The sequence below is a fragment of the Neocloeon triangulifer genome, unplaced genomic scaffold (assembly GCF_031216515.1).
Source record: "Neocloeon triangulifer isolate White Clay Creek 2 clone unplaced genomic scaffold, ASM3121651v1 ptg000003l, whole genome shotgun sequence".
In the NCBI taxonomy this organism is placed as follows: Eukaryota; Metazoa; Arthropoda; class Insecta; order Ephemeroptera; family Baetidae; genus Neocloeon; species Neocloeon triangulifer.
Window position 1 is genome coordinate 261,027 of NW_026775546.1, and position 22,324 is coordinate 283,350.

At 34.5% G+C, this 22,324-nt stretch overlaps 2 protein-coding genes across 7 annotated transcripts in view; one reads left to right on the plus strand and one right to left on the minus strand.

The window, feature by feature from the left end:
• Positions 1-978: 978 nt before the first annotated feature.
• Positions 979-21,525, minus strand: LOC132192862 (rho-related BTB domain-containing protein 1). 4 transcript variants are annotated; one of them, XM_059613042.1, is made up of 15 exons: positions 21,425-21,525; positions 20,775-21,142; positions 6,151-6,417; positions 5,111-5,214; positions 4,866-5,003; positions 4,442-4,709; positions 3,934-4,182; positions 3,792-3,877; positions 3,613-3,733; positions 3,409-3,555; positions 3,030-3,143; positions 2,803-2,973; positions 2,492-2,740; positions 2,184-2,332; positions 979-2,129 (listed from the first exon to the last, which is right to left on the minus strand). In XM_059613042.1, exons 3-15 carry the CDS (start codon positions 6,328-6,330, stop codon positions 1,961-1,963), a joined length of 2,145 nt encoding a protein of 714 aa, XP_059469025.1. In that variant the 5' UTR covers positions 6,331-6,417; positions 20,775-21,142; positions 21,425-21,525; the 3' UTR covers positions 979-1,960. The 4 variants fall into 4 exon arrangements, with proteins under 4 accessions (XP_059469025.1, XP_059469026.1, XP_059469028.1 ...); XM_059613043.1 differs by lacking the exon at positions 21,425-21,525 and having other exon boundaries at positions 20,775-21,197; XM_059613045.1 differs by lacking the exons at positions 20,775-21,142; positions 21,425-21,525 and adding an exon at positions 14,312-14,402 and having other exon boundaries at positions 6,151-6,306.
• Positions 15,505-22,324, plus strand: part of LOC132192860 (gamma-aminobutyric acid type B receptor subunit 2) — a 153,701-nt gene continuing 146,881 nt past the window's right edge. For 2 of the 3 annotated variants that reach the window (XM_059613038.1, XM_059613039.1), the window contains exons 1-3: positions 15,506-15,732; positions 16,043-16,363; positions 16,518-16,676. The gene's annotated coding sequence lies outside the window, so the exon portion shown is untranslated. Of the gene's footprint in view, positions 15,733-16,042; positions 16,364-16,517; positions 16,677-22,324 lie in introns of all 3 variants that reach the window. The other variant, XM_059613036.1, reaches the window with a different exon arrangement.

Consider the following 22,324-nt stretch of genomic DNA (forward strand, 5'->3'; position numbering starts at 1 on the left):
AGAAGCAGTTTATTTGATAAATATTTCACTTCAATTTATATGTTCAGTGGTAAAAGGAAATTTTATTATTTACATATTCAAGAATTCCAAAAATACGTATTTGTTTTCATTTGTTATATATTTTTATTTCATAAGTATATTATTATTACAATGATTTTTTGTATGCTTGCGCAAGCATATCAAATGTGAGATAAAATGAAAAATTAAAATTGCGTAAGATAGTTTTTTCAGCTCTTGCAACAGATTTGCAGCAATATTCTGAAAGATTTATTTATTTTATTGTTATGAGATGGTTGAAACTAATATCTTATGTACCATTTTTTACAAAATAAAAATTATAAACATTTTTACTTAATATAATAACTTCCTTTACAAATTACGGCACAAAACATAATTATATTAATTTGACTTTCCCAACAGTTAATTTTGTTCATTATCATAGCCTTAGAGGACTCTTTTTACACAAACCAGCTGCTGTAGTGCCATCGTGCGTTTTCTTTGTAATCTCTCATCTTCAGAAAGTAATTGAAATTAAATCAATATATTTTAGAACATCAACAATGAACTATGGTTGCATTGCAATTTACAAAGGTGCAAGACGATCAGCCTCATAAAAAGTTCCAATTTTTGTTTTTAATTTTAAACATGATTTTGGAAAAATTATGAATTTCAGTTTTTATATAATGGTGAATTTCAGATTGTTGTGATTATACATTTTTATACAAACAATGAGTTTGACACGCATTTTTCAAAAATAAAATTACAAAATGGATAAAAATTGTAGAAAATGAAAAAGAATATAAAAATTATTGTGTCATCTACCTCTATGTTTTGCAATTTTTTTATTGAAATTGCTCTGGAAAATTGGGAGATGACTAGATATGATAGAACTGCCTAATAGACTAAATCCTCTGCCACCACAAGTGTGTGCAATTTTTTTCATCATATCCACCAAACTATACATAAGCATTTTTTCACATGGTATGTGCTGTTCATATTAATATTTCTGTAGTGCAGATTATCATTTTTATACATCCACATTTTGAAGTAATTATCTTATTTCATATTGAAAATGATACAAATAACAAAAATTTCGAAGATTTGGCTGAATTTTCCTTTTGCAAGAATTCTTTTTGAGTATGTGATGGAATTCTTTTAAATATTCAGTAAGAATTTTCTTGGTTTGTTTAGTAGAATAATATAAAAAATAAGAGAATTTCCATGACACTTTTTAGAGAAAGTAATTTATGAGTATATGATGGCGCAATCACATATCATTTCAGGGAAATTGTCATTTGAATTAGAAAAAAATGCATTTAGCTAGAGAGATCATGGCAAAGGCGCTCTCAATTTCATATTCCCACAGAGCACTCAAGTCGGAAAACCATTTACGAATTTTCAATGCCAGGTCAAAAGCTAAATCTAAGCTAAATTACTTGTTTAAGATTTTTTTTTATCCCATAATAAAAAGATTCTACCATAATTTCCTCCTGTTGACTCTCAAAATCTATTTTTTCTATCGAAAGCTAAATTCATAAAAATAAAAAACAAGGCTTGTCCTGGTATTTCTTCAGAAAATTTGTAATTACATGTACATCAAATTTTGAGTTTATGCTCTCTGGGCATTGATATAATATATTCATACTTTAGAAGCATTATTTTCTATAACAGACACACGAAGTTTCCATTTTTTTTTAAATCTTCTCACAAAACACTTTGTATTGCGAGTTTGAATTGAAAAGTCCTTGATTTGACACAAAAATTAACAATCCAAAATGCAAGAATTTGAGCGAGAAAAACAGCCTCGAAATTGAAAATCTGTATATATAGCTGATTGGATTTTTGCGCAGAGGTGACGAGCCGAAGAAGTTGAAAATTACAATTTTATGCTCTTTTTAATGAAGAAAACTGCCTTGGAATTGGCTTAGATTTATCATGCAAAAAGCTTGGCAGAGAGAAATCAAATGGAGGAGGGCACAAGAGGCTTGTCCGAGTCTCGGCGCGATTTGCCCGAGAAACACAGGCACCCAGAATTGTGACGGCTTCGTTTCAGAGTCTTCATCGGCGGGCGCTCCTCCTTTTCGCGTTCGAACAAGCACTTCTGATAGTAGTCGTAATCCTTTACATACCTGGAAGTGCAAATAAAAACATTTCAATCAATAGGAAAATTGATCGAAAATTACCAGACAGGTGGCCACCTGTTTTCGGACAGGTAAGCCTGGTTTTCCGGGTGTAAGGCCTTCAGAAGTTTGGGCGAGGACTTGCAAATTTTGTTGTAGTTTGTGCACAAATGGTTCATGCACCAATCAGCTAGCTGGTCAGCATTATGCAGCTAAAACAGATAATTAATTTTTACTAAATTCAGCATAAAATATTGAATTTTTTTCAAAGATATTAATAATCCATTCAGATTTTTTTATTAAATTTTCTACTCTCTTTCATTATTTATAATTGATTTGTTAAGAATAAACAAAAAAAATTTAAAAATTACCTTGCAAGGTTCCAAAAGCGTTAAACAAGCTTCCGTGATGTCTTCGGGAGCTCCAGCGTCGACGGCCTTTTGCATTTCCCTGACCAGCCTCGTCTCGACCAAACTGGTCAGCCTCGGAAGGCACAACCTGTTGGCCAATTCAAGCAGCTCGACGCACCTGTGCTTGCTAAGCCCTGGTGGACATTCGTCTGTGTACAAGAAGTGCAGGAGCTGCGAAAACGCTTCTTCTTTCACACCGGGAAACTCGACCTAAGGTTTAATTTACATTTAATCAATATATTGAAAAGAAATGTAAATTTTTGACAGCTTACAACTTTGGCAGAGCTCTCTCTAAAATCTCCGGAGAACATAGCTCGCATCACGTCACACCGGGCCATCAAAAGTGCTTTGTGGGCAGCAATTGTGCCATCCTCGAGTTTGAATCGCACATCCGAAAACAGGCCCTGGCCGAGACACAGAGAGCGTAAACGCGCACGAACAGCCTGAATAAATAATTTAATAAAATTGTACATTTTAAAATAGTTTTACTAAGAAAAACCTTTCTGTACTGCTGCTTGAGATCTGCGTTCAGGAACTCCTCGCAACGTTCTATGTTGGTGACAAAAAGGAGCAATTCGGGCAACTCCATAAATTCTGCAGCCAGACGAATTTCCTGTTAAAGTTTAATGCTGTGAATTGATGACATAACCAAACACGCAAAACATCCAAGCAGCACACCAAGTAGGGAAAACTATGAAAAACTAAAAGAGATCTATTTTTTTTCTAAAACGATAGGATCTCTATGCCTCATTGTTAAATTTTTATTTACCAGCAACAGTCCTAGAGGAATGGACTGCAAAATAAATATTTTTGAAATAATATATCTCTCATTTGTTTTCAAAGGGATAAACTTGATTATAATTGAAAAATTAACTTACAGCTATTTCACAGAGTTTGTCTGTTTCTATGGTACCAGTGTATAGAAATTTGAGGCACTGCTGCATGGCCAAAGGGCTGACGAGTTTGGTGAGGTTGACCACCGTTTGCACTGACGCCGAGCAAACTCTGCCCTCTCTACTGTTACACTAAAAAAGTTAATTTAATAATTTTTGAAAAATAAATTTTATAGTAAAAATCTTAACCTGCTCGATTCTAATTGACTGGAATGCAGGATGATTTAGTTCTTTGTTGATGCTCAGTCTCTGGGTCTGGACGCTGGGAAAAACTTGGCAACTCGACCTCCGCTTGCTCAAGTCCCACAGCCTTGGTAATTTTGTCACATTATTATAAGCAAAGGGTTATCTTCTAATTGCATTCGCACCTATGATTTGACTTATTGTTGTTATCAATCAGCAGCTCCGTATCGTCATTGAAATCTCCGGTCACCGACTCTCCAAACGTGCTGGCCTGAATTATTTCACACATATTTTTTTTTATCAAGAATTAAGTAATTGATAACAAACCAGGCTGGTTTCCGACGAACTCCGGGCAGCGGACAGTTCACACACGGGGTCGGCGCTGCAGAAGAGACGTTGGAGCGCGGGTGAGGCGGCCGCCAGCAAAAAGCGGTGCGCCACAAAACCGACGCTGCCAGCCACAAACACGACGTCCGTGTGTGCCTGCTGGGTCAGCAGCACACCCATGTGCTCCTCAAAGAGACTTGACACCACGCTAACTTCCAGTCTGGCTGGTGGCGGTGGGCAAAAAGGAACCTACAACCAAAATTAATAAATAAGGAGAAGAAAGAAAAAAAAATAAAAATTTTTATCCGAAAATTTGTTTGCAAAAATATTAAACCTTTGTAAATAAAACTCAAAATAAACATTTATTATTACTTTGATTTTAAAAATAGCAATAAAAATGTTATATTACAGTGATATTTATTGTTCAGAAATTATCCAAATCTGCAAATAATTTAAATAAAATAATTTATTGTAATTTTATTTTATTTTTCAAAAAAAAAAATTGTACCTGCAGGAGTGGTCTCTGGACCTTTTTCAGGTTGGTCATCCAAAAGCGCTGCTGTTTGCGGCAAATCAGCGCTGCCCTGATGGCGTTTTCGAAGACCTCGTTGACTCCAAAATGGGTGAGCACCGAAGCCTCATAATAGGTCAGTCCCAACTCTTTGGCAACTGCTCTTGCTTGGTCTGGCATCACCAGGTCCGTTTTGCGCGTTGGACGCACAAACGGACTTCGGTCTCTGAAGAACCGGAGGTACTCGTCGTCTCTGTACATGTACCTAATTAAAAACGCAAAACGGACCAATTAATTTTGCTGCAATTACTGAAAAGAGCAATAAAAGCAAATTGAAACGAAAATTTAAAAAAAAAAATCGTCTGGGAGATAATTGTTGGCAATTATACAGAAAGCAAACAATTTAGTTAAATGTAAGCACCTGAGGTCATTTTTGCAGCCGACCAGCAGGACTGGCGTTTGCGGGCAGAAGCGCCTGATTTCTGGGTACCACATCGCCTGGCAATTGCGCAGCGAGACTGGATTTGTGATGGAGAAACACAGTAACACCACATCCGACCTAAATGTCAAGAAGAAAGAGTTGTAAAAAATTATATATCTGTTTGATTTAATAATTAACCTAGATTTTTCATAACATGTGTGTTATTTTGAGAACAATTTTCTTACCGGCCATAGGCGAATCTCCGGTCTTTCTCATGGTCACCAAAAGTGTCCCAGAGGCGCAGAGAGACGTTGACCCCATCAACAACTTCCCAGGACTGTTCCAAGACCTGTGAAAATTTAAATATTCTATTTTTTAGAAGATTTTTAAAGAAAGTTATGTTTTTTAACTGTTGTGTAATTTTATAAGAAAATTCAAAGAAATAATGGAAAGTTCTTCCGAAGGTCAATTTTGAAATTTATGAAAAGCCGCGTGCCACACACGAAAACAACGTGTCATTGACCCCGATGAAAGAGATGCACTCAACGACCAGGATGCACTTCTTCTTTTCATTTCCAGCACCTCCCAATCCAAAACAGGTTTTATTTTTTAGCTTTGTAGTCGAGATAAAAATCACTGGAGATTTCCAAGCGTGGCTTATCTTGATCGGTGCCCCCCGCACAGACAATAATAATTGCAAGGTGGACTTTACTTAACCGCAAATCTCTTTGCTTGGGTTAGACGCTCATTGAAAAGTATTTTATGAAACTGAAGAAAGCTTCAGTGCGGGTGCTGTAAAAGAAGCCGCGCATTTAAAAGTTGTAAAACGCAGGAAAAAAGATCACGTTGCAGCTGGCTTGTAATTTAATCGTCTCGACAACTACGTTTATATTCTTTGTAATAAAATGTGCAATGTAAAAGAAGAAGTGCATCCTGGAATTAAAAAGAAAATCTCTAGAACTGTGGAAAAAATATATAAATCAAGGCAAAAGGCAAATTAGCAAAATTCTTGCTTGTGGTGTTGCCGTTTTGTTTGAAAATTCAATTTTTGCTTCCCAATAATTTATTATTTTTAAATTGAGTAATAATTGGACAAAAAAATCCTAATAAAATAAATATTGTAAAAGTATAAATTGAGTTGTTAAATTTAGTTTAAAATTTACAGAAAAAAGTTCTCTGTTATGAAAAAAAAAAATCAAATAATTTCAAAATGATACTTTTTAGTTTTTATTTGATGATTTCTTTTGAAACTTTGAATTCAGGTCATTATAAAAATTGCACTCACGTCCTTGTAGATGCGGTACTGATCGATGGCCCACACGGTAGGCACGTGGGTCGTGAGCAGCTGCTCAAGGGAGACCCTTTTGTTGCACGCCCTGGCGCAGATGAGCCGCGTCTTGCCGACGGCCGTGTCGCCGACCACGACGCACTTGACGAGTTCCTGGTGGGGTTGCTCATTATCCATCTCTTACCTCAAAACATGCCTCTGGGCCCGCGGACCCAAACAACGACCCAAGCAGCGCGTACGTGCTCGCAAACCTCAAGGCCCGCACTGCAACAAAACACACACAACATTTTGATTTTGAAGTCAAATTTTCAAAAGTCTATATCTTGTGCTCTTACTTTTCATTGCAATTATAGAGAAGTATTGTAAGTCTAAAATTTATTTTTAAAATTTGAAAACAAAAATTTTATTATTGTTTAAATTATAGTTTACGAAAAAAAATGTAACAAAATTTAAAATACAGAAAATTAATTAATACCATAAAATAATTTAAAATGCAAAAATGTTTTTGTTTCATTTTTTTTTTATTTAGTACTGTAAGAAAATAACAATTTTTTCATTTTAATTATACAATAAATTTAATTTCTGAAGATCTTCTGGTCAACTTGTTTTTCTCACAAGTTTCAATTGAAACGTTAAGAGCGTAAATAATTTGCGTGGCATGCGTGTGAGTGACGATTAAATATTTAAATAAATGAGCCTGCACGTCGGCGGCGATGACGAGTAACAATTACCTGAAATCCTGAGCGCAGCCTTGAGGTATGGGCAAAAACAACGCCATAACTAACGCGTGCTATTCGCAGTTGACGCTGCCAAGTCATTGCTCGGCGCATGAGTAAAAAAAAAAATGCACGAAGGCACTTTTTGCCTGCATTCTCGCGTAAGTGCCCAGTAATTTATACACAAAATTATACAGCATCAAAGGGATAATGTAATTGAAGGTACAGAGTCAATTACGAACTGAATGAAACTGCATCATAAAAACGCGCAATTGATGAGTGAGGAGTTGGTAAATTATACAATCAATTCAATCTTTTATATTAAAAAAAATAATAATAAAAAAATGAATAGACAACAGATTAAATATCAAGCAATGTAACGTTTTTATCAATTCAAAGTGTAATTATAAATTTTTTAAATTGAGAAAGAAAATTTACTTCTTTTACGAAAACCTTTTACTCTCGGTCTAACTCTATAAAAATAAATAATGAATTAATTTCCTCCATTTTTTATATATTGAAAATTTAAATGGAGAAATAATAAGAAACTCTTTATATTTATTTGAAGAATAAAGTGGTATTAAATTAATTTGAACTATTCAAATCATAATTAAAAACTTGAAAGAATACCTGATTTGTCAAGTGCCTGTTTAAGCAATTCAGAAAGTTTGTCAAGGTCTTTAATCGATTGTAGGTTGTTGGTAATAACCTTCGTAAAAAATGACCACATGTATTAAATTTTTGGAGAATGAGACAAACGTGATCAGTTGAATTGTTAATTCAAAAGTGAAACATTTTAGGCAAACTGCGCATCGCGTTATGCAAATTAATTATTTATTACATTTTCCAAAAACTCCTGTTTCGCCCGTGGAATGTTTAATTAGTTTCGCTGCCGTCGCACATCCTGTGTCGGCAAAACGAATCGTTCTTTTGTATGTATTTATTTGCAAAACGCTCGGCGGGGAACGTTTCTGACCAGCATAATGATCAGCGAATAATAAATCAATAGCGGCGGCGCGTCTGGAGGATCTTCCTCACGTTCGCATTATTTTGCAACTGCGACCGGTTAAAGAAATGAACGCGCGCGCTAGTCAAACACTCTCCATGCACATATATAAATACTACATCGTAAATATCACATTTGTATATAAAAGAAGAAAAGCACCGACGGCACGTCAGCCTTGGATTGTTGCAGTAAAAATAAATCGCTGCAGTCATTCAAAGTCAAGCATGAGTTGTTCAGGGAAGTCGCGACGCGGAATGTCAACGCGTTAGCGGTCACGATTCATCATCTATTTGCATATTGAACCGACCAAAAATTAAAAAAAAAAATTAATATAGAACAAAATATCTAGAATTGTTGCACAATAAATTGTAAATTTACTATAAAATGGATAAAAAAATCAGAATAAATTTTAAATTGTCAATATCGTACCTATTTATAAGTATCCGAGACTAAGCATGGAGTAAATATTTTTCAAATTTTGTTTAATTATTACTCTATAATTTTGTATTTTTAATTTAACATGATATTTTTTGCAGCAAAGTTTGATTTTTAAAATTAAATAATTAACGTAATGAATTATAAATTTAATTCCATTAAATTAATTAAATCATTTTTAAAGTTATTTAAAAGTAAAAGATTCAAAATTTTATTAATTTTAAAAATTCAATGCATGAAACTTTATAATGAACAAGATTATCTTTGGTTTTGCAAAATAATCGCTACTCAAAGTTCAATGCTATTTTTATTTTATTGTGTTCGGCTAACAATCGTGGATTATCAGTTGTACATAACTTGCTTGATATAAATATATGCGACGTGCACATTATTCATGGGCGTTGTGTGTGCCGATAAAAGAGCTCTTTGCTCCGAAAGGGGCAGCTGCAAATGCGTAGAAATAATTTGTTGCGACAGCCTCGATTATTCTTTTTTTCCATACTCCGCGCACGATGGCACTTAGTTTCGCGGTTATTTTTAGATCAGGGGGTGGAAAATCTATATGCGGAGAACAAGAGAACAAGCGGTAACGCACCCGCATAGTCACGCAATTGAACAAGAGAGTAAGTTCGGTGGTGCTTTCTCTCTCTAATGGGATTGCCACTGCTTGCTATACAATGCCGAAAATAGAGCGCAATCTATCTAAAAGTCAAAAAATTATATCTCGATCAGACAATCAACGGGAGTACGGAAGGTAAAAGCCATAAAAGCTTCCAAGGATATATGAAAGCTGGAAAAAATTGAAAATTTCTAGTTAAAGGTAAATTTTTCCGAGTTAGTTGGTTAATTAAATGGAAGTATTAAAATGAATTTTTCTAATTAATGTAACATGAGATTCATTAAACAATGACAAACTTTGGAACTTCCAAAACAATTCTTCTCATTATTATTTTTCTCCAGAAGTTTCACTGTGCGTCTCTGTTCAGTGGAATGACGATCAAGAAAATTCCATCCTAAACGAAAATATATGAGAGCAATGATGGCGTTTGACGGACGATAATTAGACCCGCCGCTCTTGTCTTGTTGTTGTGGAGGAAATTTAACGAGAACATACGAAGAGGGAGCGAGAAAAACAAGGCTAATTGACTTTTTGACCTGGGTGACCATGCCACTGATAATGTCCTGTCTCTCGACGACAGCCCGTATTATATTTATTATGCTGGCGAGAGGTCATCATATGAAGTTAGAAGTCATTTTCAAAATGAAAAAAAATTTCACAAGAAAATTATATCAAATCCCAGAAAAAAATGAAGCTTTTATTAATAAAGTTATTACAATTTCAGTTTAATTTTGTATTTTTTTAATTACCATTTAAGCAATCTTTATTATTTTCAACTTGAATTAAAATTTAATCGATTTCATGATAATAATTATTCCTCAATATTTATGAACGTATTTAGTTAATTTAATCCAAATAATCAGCTTGTTTTCGGGTTCAAACAAGATGTACGCGATCAATCAAGATTATATGTATATATGAACCTTAATCTTCTTGATATCGCCAACTCATTAAAACTCGCAGCTTGCTTACATGACCATATTCACGAGAGCGCCATTCTTTCACCGGCTCCATTGAGCCCTACTTAAAAAAAGAATCCTTTGTTAAGAATTATGTTTCGACGCAGCTAAAAAAAATCACCGAAAAAATTTACATGAATTTTATTCAAGAGTTCTTTTCGGAGCGTTTTCGAACTTTGGTCTCGGTCATCGGTCGAGTGCGAAGGAGACTGCTACGGGTATGTCACAATTTTTAAATATCAAAGTTTCATCGAGGACAACGGTCGGACGAGACGACGTTCGTAGGAAAAGGAAGTCTTGTCTGTTTGCCTCCGGTCGGCATTGTTGAGTTGCTTCACCCAGTGCAAGATTAATTATTAGTGCTTTTGTATATAAAAGTGGAACGAATTCCGAAAATAGAACGTTTAGTGCGAGGGCAGGGTAGACTGACACGCTTCGCATGACTGATGCATTGTGTATCGAGCGCCGGGGAAGAGATATTTGTTTTTTTCGTGGGAATAAATACAGTGAGAGACAAAATAAACAAAGAGTTTGCTCCTTCGATTTGATACCAAAATAAAACAATGTCGAATTGAAGGAATAAATGCCGTTTTATGTTTCAAAATTAAAAATTCCTCCTGGGATTTGGAGGTTAAAAATTTAAGGAAAATTGAACAACGAAAAAGGCCAGCCTGAATTACCACCATAACAAGGCAGAAGTAAAATATAAATTTCCATAAATTTTGGCTAAAAAAGGAGGGCATAATTGCTTAGGCAGGCATGACTTATTCTCACAAAGTTTTAGATGAATTGAGCTTTTATTTGAAGAATAATTTTTAATAAAATTTAAAAAAAGAACCAATGTAAAATGAACAGTCAAAATTCATCTCTATTATTTGATGTTTATCTGGCGATCTGGCATAAAATAAAGCACTTCTTTAAAAAAATAAACATCAAATAAAATGAGTCGTTTTAATTTTAGAGAAATTCCAAGTGAAGCAAATGGTTAAAAATAATAAATTACGTCATCAGATTTGTCTGCGTTTTTGCAGTGGAAGCGTCTAGTGGTCGTCTGGCACGTTTAATGCGAAAATGCTTTAAGAAAAACAAACAACGCAGCCTCACATCTTTGTATGCAAGGAAAATAGCCGTAAACAAAGCTTTATCTGTCCACGCCCGCAGCCGCATAATTGTCAATAATAACAGGATTCCTCGGCGGCGCCTCCAACTTTTACCATCAAGGCCAGTCACATGAGCTTAATTTGTAGCCACTTAAGAAGTATGTAAAGAAAGAGGAATTAAGGCGCACGCACTTCCGAGGCAAGCCGATACGGGCATTACTTTTAATGTGAGGCAACCAGTTTATCAGGTGCTGGAATGCGACGGATTTATTTTTTTATTTTTAACGGACAGTTCATTGGAAATGAAAAATAATATCTAATTTTTCAATATTTCTTCCTATAAAATCATAAAAATTTTAAATTCTATAAATAAATCACCGATCGATGAGAATTGAAGGGAACATTAATATATAAAATAATTAATAATAAAATAGAGATTTTTCTAAACATCAATTAATTTATGAATTGAATATTAAGAAATAAAACTAAGCACTTTTATATCAGAGCTTAAAATAATAATTGCTCAACGTTTCAAGAGAATTTCAAGTTTATCTCTTTTTAAAATCTTGCGGCCAATTAAGGAAAACGATTTCACGCGAAAAGGGTGTGCACATCTATTCAAAGCGAGTCCACACAGCACTCCTCCGCCTTTCCTTATACGAAAGTTCTCGTTAGTGCATACTAAGTAAATGAAATCACTGCCTTAAGGAGCGTCTATTTCAGATTAAAGCCGGAGATGCATGGCCTTCAATCCTGGCTAACAATTCATCGTCATGGAAACTCGATCCTTTTTCGCCGAAATCTCGCGTCTGGCATTTCCTGAGGGCTTCTAAAAATTTATGACCAATTTTGATAAACATTAAAGATTGTAAATCATCTGCGGGAGTAAGAAAACAAAAGGAGCTTGGCTATTAAAAAAATATTGGCCAAGATAATTTAAATTAAGTGAACAATTTTTAACAATTAGTTTGTTTAAAATATCCTATAATTATAATAATATCAATAAAATTAATAAAGAAATTTTTACTAAAATACAATTAAAATGGATATATTTCACATTTTTTGGTTTAATTTTTGTATAATTCTTTTATGTTTGTATCTTTTTTATTTCTTCTGAAATTTTCGATGTTATTATATATTTATTTTTTGCCGATTTTTCGTGGTATTTGTTTAAAAATTTAAATTACTGAAAATTAATTTTGTAAAAACTATGGGAAAATTTACTTTGTAATTTTTCCACCTTAACGCATTTTTCAGAACTATATAATCTGATCTTTTTCAACTGATATCACCTAGAATTTCTCTGCTCAAAATCTAAATTGAGGGCGTTGGTCTTCTCCGCGAAATAATAAGCGGCGCATCGAACGAGCCGAGAGAGCACTTCTTTTGCAAATCGTTTCCTGATCTCAAAGAGGCAGGGCGTCTCTCTCTGCGGATATTTTTTTTCAGGTAAAAATTGCGCGCCAGATGAAAGAAGACCTTGCCGCAGCCGCTCGAATAAATAAATGCCGTGCGATAAACCCGTCGCGAATGTGGCCGAACGCGAGTGAGAACGGACGCGAGCGGACGGTTATTCCCTCGGCTCTGACTCACCCACATGTGTCCAAACAAACAAAAGTCAGAAAAGAGAGAGCACGATTAAGCTGTGTTGAGAAGAGTTTTCCATTCGAAGAATAAAAACCAACGAAAATATATTCATTTCAAAATTTTCTCAAAAACTAAAAAAATTTATGAATAATAGAAATTATCAGCTTATAATTCAATTCTATTATAAAGGGAAGAAAGGAATTTCTATGTTAAAAAAATAACTTCAAAGAGTTTTTGAATATGTAAAACTAAAATTTTAAATTTTATATAAATATTCATTATTATTTCCTAATAATTATTTAAGTCCTTTTTTGCTAATTTCCCAAAGGACAAAGCCCGTTTCATTCACTCTGAAACACTGATTACGTTTCAATTGAAATAGTTGAGCAAGAACAATTTTATGGCTATAATAATACTAGCAGATTGTGAGTCATTAACACACCTAATTTAAAGTTAAAACTGTTCAAACACACCAAAATCTACTGTGCAATTCAATTTTTGTGCAGATCTCTTTTTAAGAAAAATTTACTATTGCAAAAAGAAAGAATGAAATCAATAATTTCAGTCATTATAACAGGAAGCGATTGGTACAATTTTATTATTGCAGGCTATTTTTTCCGCATCGAAAATAAACAATAAAACTTTTGCTATTTATGCTAGTTCTATAAATAAAAACAACGCAAACCATGACCTGCGCCAGACGAGAAAAGCGCGCATGGTTCAAAGTAAACAAACAATAAAAAGACAACAGGCAATTAATTTACCGAGAGTGTCTTGGCGTCGCGATTGGCACATCCATTTAACTTATGTTGCACTTTGATACTGAAAACAATGCACAAGCTGAAAGCTGGTCATGCGCTTTGTGGGATGCAACTTTTGCAATGCAAGAAATCGTGCGATTTCCCAGATCACGGTTTACGCGTTTGCTTATCAAAAAGGATTAACGATTGATCCTTGATTATTCAGAGAGGGCTAAAAATTCGAGTGAAAATAAGTTTAAACCAGAGAGAACTTGTTCGTGATGGTTAATACTAGAATTAATAATGGATAAATCTAGTTATAATTGTAAAATAACATAAAATTTCAAAGTTTCTCCAAAATTAAATTCATAAAGAATAATTCTTTTTTTAGTTTTAATATTCAAAATAATCACTCTGAAAGAATTCAAATTGATAAAGAAGGGCTTCATTTATTCACCTGTTTTTTTTTTTTTTTTTTTTTAATAAATCAATTTTAATTTTGAGCTTTTATCGATTTTCAACTTAAATTTCAATCTTCAAAGCACTTCAAAGTGTTTGTAATTATTTCTTATTTCACATATTAACCTAATTTTCATAAAATAATTTAAAATGGAATTTACTATGGTATAAGATTAATCTACATAAAAATCATATTTAAGACGGAAATACTTGAGATAATTTTTTTATCAGCTAGGAAATTTCTTGATTAAAAAATTCTGTTTCCTACTATTCCTTATCCTAACATAATATTGTGGTAAAAAGTAGTCAAAATTAAAAATAAAGATTAAAGAGATTAGTTTAAATTTTGTTTTGTTTAATATCTTAATTTATATTTCATAAAAAAATCCAAAAAATCAAGTTTTTAAAATAATGTACCAAATCTCACTCAAAATTGCGTCATGTTCCACTACATTTACAAAAAGGTCAACTGCGAATATTTTACCCCCTTCGAATTAATTTTTGGGCGGCCAAAAATCCCTATTTCTTCCTACATACTCTGCGGACGTGTTTCATGTTTTCGGACAGCAGCTGCAGCAACTGGTCGAGTTTGCCCAGACCTCGAGGCTGTTGGTGCGGCAGGGGGCGGGGGTGGGGGCGGGCGGGGGCGGCTTCAGATTGTGAGCGCACTCGGACACCCGTTGACGCATCACCGTCCGAATTGGAAAAGGAGAGAACAGACTGTCCGACGGGATCACGCGAGCAGTTGGACGCACGTTGGCACGACCATCCGCGCTGCTCTCAAGTCGAACACTCACTGCGTCCGCATAATAATCGTGCTGCGGAGCTGGAGTGAGACTCTTTGCTCGTCGAGCAACAGTGCGAGCGAAACGCAACCAGCGGACGCCGCCACAACTAATTAACCAGCACCCAATTAACCGAAAATATGTATTTTTCTTCTCGGTTTGAGGGTTTTTGTTGATAATAAAATAACAGTTTGAAAGATATTTCAACAAATATTTAAAAATGTCGTTTCCGTATAAATAATTTTCTTACAAGTAGTAAATCCCAGTTAATCCAACATTTTTTTTTTCATTAGTATAATTCTTATTGATATTTCAGGATTAAATTATGTAGAGTTCAGTTTCGGATCCGATCTCTATCATGTCAGGCCTCTGTTTGTCAAAACATTTCTTGCACCAAAATATTTACTGCATAATTTTTGGATAGTAAATTGCATTCAAATTTAGAATTTCATGCCACTCATGCTATCACATTACAAAATTTCTTGGCCCAATAAGCAATAATGCAGTTATTGGTAAATAATATTTTTATATTCAATTATTTCAATTATCTTATTTTTTTTTCTGAAAACAAAATTATCGAACAATAATAGCCAATACCGAATCAAATTTTATGCTTTTCTTACATAAATGTGAAAAGGCGCGGCACAAAAAGCCAAGACAAGTCATGTTGGTTTTCATATCGCGCTAAGTTGGCAGCCAAAAGTCTTTGCAACTATAGACAACCTAACAAAATAAATAGGTATGCAAAATTATTAAATTAACAATTTAAATGCTCTTAAAATCAATATCTGATTTAACGTTTTAATTTTAAACTTAGTCGAATATATATTTTATGATACAGGAACAAAAATAAAGTCTGAATTTTCGTGAAATTATACTTTGTGGCAAAATTTTATTTGGTTGGTAGACAGATTTTATTCGCGCCTTGAAAGTCGACGATCGACGAGAATTAAAGGCATTAAAGCAACAGAAGACACATGGCTGATCGTCGATGTACTAAAATGTACTACATACCTGAAATTATTAATCTTTCCGCCAACATTTTTGACCTTTTTGCCACAAATATCGTCCCTTGTGTGCCGGTAACCAATAATCGAGACCTCCGGAGGCTCGAAAGCAACGGTGGTCGAGCGAAAATGGTCCCAAATCGACCAGAAACTCGACGTGCTGAAGGTAAGCACTTAAATTTTGGTTTTCATGTAGCAGAAGTTTTTATGCACTTTAGCTTTATTTTATTCTATTTAATTTTCCAGCTTGTTTGTCCCGAAACCTGACAATGAAGGTCAACGATGAATGGCTAGACCCGGCCTTTACTTTACTTCGTTGCCCGACAAGTTTTCCAAAATTTTCTTTGAATTGTCTTTTATGGCATGTAAAATTTTTCATTATGTATTATTATTTTAAATCATGAAGACTAATTTCAGAATTGCTTTTTAAATGGTTTTTGGAATTTTTCTTAAGTACGGCTGATGAATTTTTGCAGGAACGGCACGACCCCCTTTAGATCCAATCCAAGTTCTTCGGGAACTCCATTTTGGGGGTGTCCGCCATCAGGTTAGGAAGCCAGGACTGCTGCCGTAAAGTAGGACCGGGATGGAGGCGATTGGTAGCAGGAGCTGACCCTTCAAGAACCCTCCACAGCGCCCGCCGTATGGGTAGCCATGAGGGCAAAAACCCTCGTCCTCAACTTGCAGATGCTGGGTTGCCTGGCTATAGCACCCTAGTGTACCTGGAAGATGGCTCTCACCTACGGAGGTTTTGCCAAAAAGGACCTCCATTTCGGAGGACGATTGATTTGCCCAAGGTAAGATTCTTTCTAAAAATTGCTTTTTATACATTTTTGTATGTCAAGTTTTTCTCTTTTCCCAAATGAATTGATAATATCTTTCTTTTCAAAAGAAAGTGGATCATCAATCGCTGTTATTTCTGTTTTTTAATGAACTTAAATTGAATTTCAGTGGCAGTTATTTTCGCTGCTGAGGCCGGAGAGACCAAGGCTGGCCTGTAGATGATCAAATTCCTGCCCCAGAAGAACCTGCTTCTTTGAGACACCCAAACTATCAACAAATTAACTGCAGAGAGGTGGATGGACCAGTCAGCTCATTACCTTCACTCAGGTCAGTTTTAATTTCATTTTTTTAAAATTACCAAAACTTGGTTCCTGCACGGCAGGTGACCAATCAAATTTTATTAGGGCAAATAATTGGCCACTTTTAATCTACCATTTTTCACAACGATTAAGCAATAACTTAATCTTATCTTGAGAATAACCAGAAATTCTTATTTATTATTATTTCTATCATAAAAAGCGAAATCTCAAGATTTATCAAGACTAGAAAAATTATAAACTCTTTATGATTCGGAATTGCATTGTGAAGGAAATGCTGTGCCGGCAAACTGACTCCATGCCGTGTTTTGGTGAATTCTTAAGAGTCTTATTTGCCTAAGAAATGTTTACTAAGGGTTTTTGAAGTTTTTAAATGTTACCAGAGTTGTAAGTTAAGATCAAGAAGAATTGGTCTTCTATAAAATAGATTTTTGAAAGAAGAAATTTAATGAGAAGGCTTTGCAAAGGGCCTTGTAATTAACATTTTTTTCTGTAGCATTGTTATTGGGTAGCAGCTTGAAGTGCTATAAACATACAAAGTCAAATATTCTCTTCAAAATTAAAAGTTTGTAGCAACACATTCATAAGTAAATTCCTGATTTATCAGAACAACCAAGAAACATATTGTTAGAGAAAGCTTATAATTATTAATATTTTTCTGATAAATTGAAGGAGTGAATCTGGGAAATCAAATTTAAAATTCGTCGGAAAAAAATTGATATTTAAAATAATTTTTGTGATTAATATCCGAATTAAAATACAAAATTAAGCAGAATTGAAGCTCAACAAGGAAATTAATTAGAATCCTAAATTTGCACATCAACTCGGGAGAGTAAAAATTCACGCGTACTCCACGCTTTGCCTCTTTGTCCGCAAAAGAGCAGATGGGATCAATAAAATTTACAAGACCAAAGCAGACGCGTGTACCATGCTTGTAGTTATATGTATATGTGACAAATAATAAGCGTCACTAGCTGGCTCTCTTTGCAGAGGTTTCGCTCGTCGTCGCTGCGGTCCAGCGTGCGGAAGGCCTATGTGTTTAACTTATCATCGTCGCCGCTCCTTGTTTTAATAACGTGTTTGTGGCTCGCGTGCTTCTTGTTATTCTCGGAGATTTTCGCAGCGCTAAACTGATCGGCAAATGCAGCTTTTGTTTCAATATTTCTACATAGAAATTATCATTGCGATAAAATAAAAAAAGAGCCATAAAGCGGTCATTGTCTTTGAAACAATTGAAAATGTTGGGTATTCTTTACATTAATTTAATTTTGATAAGGAAAATTTTAAATATTTTAATTAGGATACTTTGATATTTTTGAATATAATTAGTCACGTTGTTTTTTATAAATTCATTTTTAAGCAAGAAATTAAAAAAAGTTATATATTTGGATTGACAATTTTGTTCTTCAAATTCAAAATTTTATCAAATTCAAGACTTTTCCGACATTTCAATGTTTAAGTTATTATGAATTTTGAAATCTATTTGACAAGGAAGAAAGTATTTTTTTAAAATTTTAATTGAAACTATCTGACATTGAAAAATCTATTTACAATAATGCGTTCGATCGAAACAATTACAATTAAAAAGTCAAAATTTTTCTGCTGAAAATGAATTTGGGTGCGCCGAAATAGGACCCAGTTTGCAGCAGACACGCGCTGGGGTGGCGACGGCGGGGTGAACACACTCGCTTTGCTGCCAAGGGTCACGCGCCCTTGAACGCGGCGAAGATTCAGTCTAGCCACCCTCGGCGGGTTGGTGGGTGGGCGGCTCGTGACGTCAGTCGGGTTCGATATCCCTCCTGACGTAATTCTCTGCCGGTCGGCGGCGTCGGTTCTTTCCATTTCACACCCCCGGCGCCTCCCCATTCATGTTCGCCCTCTGAGTTCGGCCCAAATTAACCGGCACCCCTCGCACCTGTCACCTCGACTTTGGACAAAACCGACAATTAATGATTTATATATATGTAAAAAAAAATACAAAATAATTTATTTTTAACTGGAATGGAAAAAAACACTATTAATTTGGCTGAGAATTAATTATTCCTGCGACAATTAAAGTTAAGCTGTGAATTGAATATTAATTCATTGATCCAAGTTTTCCATAAACCGATTCCAATGATCTGCTTTCCGTGACAGAAACTGACAGATTTCATCGCAGATAAGAAATCTGACTGCGCATTGATGCACGACAGACAGAATGAATTTATAGTGGTTGATTTATTTCCATACATTGATTTTCCAGAAAATTTCTCCTTTGCCTCCAGCCCTCGAGCCCTCCAGTGGATTCTTTTATATAAATTTTTGTTATAAATTAAGAAATTAATTTATTTTTTGAATTTTAAATTGAAAAAAAAATTAACTGAAAATCAAAACCGAGGTCTTATTTATAAAAAAATTATGTAAAAATCTTCAATTTTATTTGAAAACACAATTAATCGGAGAATTCGTTTTTAATTTTAGCATTTTCTTTTTCTTTCTTAAATTGATACATCGATTAATTTGCATGACTACTTTTTAAGAAACATTTTTTTTTTCAAATTCAATTTATTAATTATTATCAATTTTCTCTACAATGCAAATACAAATTTTGAACAATTGGTATAAACTTCTATTTAAAGAATTAAAAAAAAAAAAATTTGATGCGTACAATTCGGTTGTTCGAAGCCCCTACCGCAACCTTAACTTAATGAGACTTGTGCTGTACACTATAATCAACTTAACTGCTGCGTTAGTTGAATCGGCCGGTTAAAAATAGCCGGCGCGAGGGAGCACCCAGAGGACGACGCGGCTCTCATGTATTTGCTTATTGCGTGTCGCTATTTCTTGTGAGCACCAAACGCAGACGGATAAAGCGGTTGATGTGTGCAAAAAGAGAGTAAAACTTCCATCTCAGCTGGTGTTACGAGTGCGCAGCACTGCGGTATTGTGCAGAAAACGTGTACTTTTTGCTCCTCAACGGGCGTCTCCGTTCGCAGCATGGAAAGGGTTAAAAAGACAGACGAGTGCCGCATCAAAACATTTTGAAATTCAGCAAAAAATGATGATAATAAAATGTAACATTAATGAAAAATAAACTTATAAAAAGATTAATATTATCTTGAGTGAAAACATTTTAATTAAATAATCAAAAAATGATAAATCCATGTTAGCTAAATTAAAAATAATATTATTAAAATCCCTTTAATAAATCTTCTAAATGCTATAATATTTTTGTTGTGTCTATAACATGAAATTATTAATTGGTTTGATTATAAAAATCGCTATAAATTTATTATTATTTCAACTTTGAACGGTCGTTGCTTTTCAATTAAATTATACACGCATCAATAACCTTCTCACCAAGTGAGAAATTCTCTTGGGTGCAGTTTAATTTTCCCTACCTGTTGCTAAATTACCTATTTAGAGTAAAAAAATCTCCCAAGAGATATAAAAAAACGTTCTCTCTAGACACATAATTCCTTTACTACTTTTCCATATAAAAATCCCTGGATTATGTTTTTATTGCTTGGGATTCAAAAGAGTTAATTAAGCCTAAGTCTATAAAAATTTATTTTGTTATCTCCACACGCATTTTCATATATAATGATTATTGCTGATCCTTTTCTTATCTAATTCGAGAATTGTTACCAGGCACCAATATCACCTGCGCACGAAATTAATTAAGTGAATCATATTGAAGTGGCGAGATTAAAAAAATCTAGCTTTTTGAATGAACACAATGAAAATTAATGAAAGATCGTCAAGTGCCCGTCATTTTTTAATTCGCAAACACTTATCGCGAAGCGGTCTCGTGTGACATTGAACGTGAGGATTTGTTAATTCATCTGACCGATAAGGAAAAGTTCCACTTTGATATGACCGGAATTTTTTGCAATCATAAGTCATATTTTGTTGAACCAAAGTAAGACAAAAACAAATATGTCAAAAGATTATTTTTTAGTTATTAAATGTAAAAATGGTTAAAAATGAAAATTATAATTGAATTTAAAAAATATGAAGGAATGCGATAAAGAAATGTTTTAATATTCCTCTTTGGTACATTTTTTACTGTTATTTTAAATTAATATGTAATTAATTAATCATTTAATTAGAAGATAAATAATCTCACCTTAAAAGGACGACCACCCTTTTTTGGTTGTGCACCTTCGCTCCTTTTTCCCAGACCGGTCTGTTGAGAAAAGGCGGACGACCTAGCTCGTATGCACGTCAGGTCATGTAGGCCCTGACGAGGGTCGCAGAACCCTGACAAGTTGCATCCCTCGAAAGCACGCACTTATTTGCAAATGTCAAACGCAGTTGTTTGCAAAGCGACGCGCAGTTGACAAGAAACGTTCGAGTCGCAGTTCGTTCTCTGCAGAAGCAGGAAGTGCAAGCAGCGCGAGGTCAAAGGTGCGGTCACCGCTGACCAACCTGAGCAAGCGTCAGGCAGTCGATCCCTTCTTTTCCGCCGCACTCAAAACACACAAGTGGACTCGGCTGGTGGGGGAGGAGGAAAGAAAATCGATCTCGATTATTGAAACACTGAAATGCCGCAAAAGAAAATTCTCCGAACTGAAATTCGCCTAAAAATGGGACCTCTACAAAAATTAAAATAATTTTAATCTGGTTAAATTAAATTAAATTAAATTATATCAAATTTACAATAAAACCAGCAAAAAAATATATTATAAATTGTAATTGTTAAAAATATTTTTCTCCAATTAAAATAAGTTTTTCAGGAATTGATCTCCAGACAATTTTTTAAAATTATTAAATTACGGATTTAATTGTGAGGCGCACTTCTTGTGGGAATCGATGTTCGATACTAATTATTTCTAGGTAGGATGTGCGCGTTTGCTGCGCCAAAAGTTGGGTTGGTGTACAGGTCGGGACATCTGGTGGCCTGCGCCGGTGCTCGCGGTCCTGCTGCTCGAACGCCGCGCCGACTGGCAGCCGCGCCGAGCATCATTTCTTCTCTGCTAATATCTGTGCAATTCTAGTTGAGCCGTACCTTTCTTTTTTAATTGCTTCCAATCGCCTCGATTATTATACTGGTATTGATTTTCCGCTCGCGCCGCAGCCAGTTGAAATCTTTATCGTCCGACTTGGCACCTGGTAATTTTGATATCAACGCACAATCTGACTTGAACTTTAAGCACGTTTCTTATCTTTCCCATCCAACGGCTGGTGTAAGGAATGAAGTCAGTTAAGATCTCAAAACTGTTTTCGAAAATGACTGAAAATTAACTTTCTTAAAAATCAAAGGTGCAAAACACGGGATCGTTTCTTATTGTGAAAATGATGTGATTTGAAAATTTTAATGGAAACTTCCAATATTTCAAAATATAGCTGTGTAAAATCAATCCTATCAACATTTTTCTATTTGATTTGATTATTTTAAAAGAAGTTACAAGTCCAGTCAACTCCAGGATGGTGCTTATGCGACTAGAGAGCGAGGCCAGATCTTACATGTGGAATTTTTACAGAAATAGAAATATTATGAAAAATTACAACAGCGATATACACCATTTTTTTATATTATGGAATTTGCTATTAACCAAATACTTGAGATTTTGCAACAAAACATTCCATAAAATATTCAATTTGCGATCAGTGAATTACTTTATGGCGCATTATGAGATTTATGAGGTTCAAGGCGATACATTCGAGTTTCATATT

What these genes read in the sequence shown, in the direction of transcription:
- LOC132192862 (XM_059613042.1), bottom strand. Translation starts at nt 6,330, where the DNA reads ATGGATAATGAGCAACCCCACCAGGAACTCGTCAAGTGCGTCGTGGTC. An exon ending in ACAAACTCTGTGAAATAGCT is followed by an intron (nt 3,144 to 3,408) that starts GTAAGTTAATTT and finishes AAACTTTAACAG; the next exon opens with GAAATTCGTCTGGCTGCAGA. An exon ending in AACAGGTGGCCACCTGTCTG is followed by an intron (nt 2,130 to 2,183) that starts GTAATTTTCGAT and finishes TTGCACTTCCAG; the next exon opens with GTATGTAAAGGATTACGACT.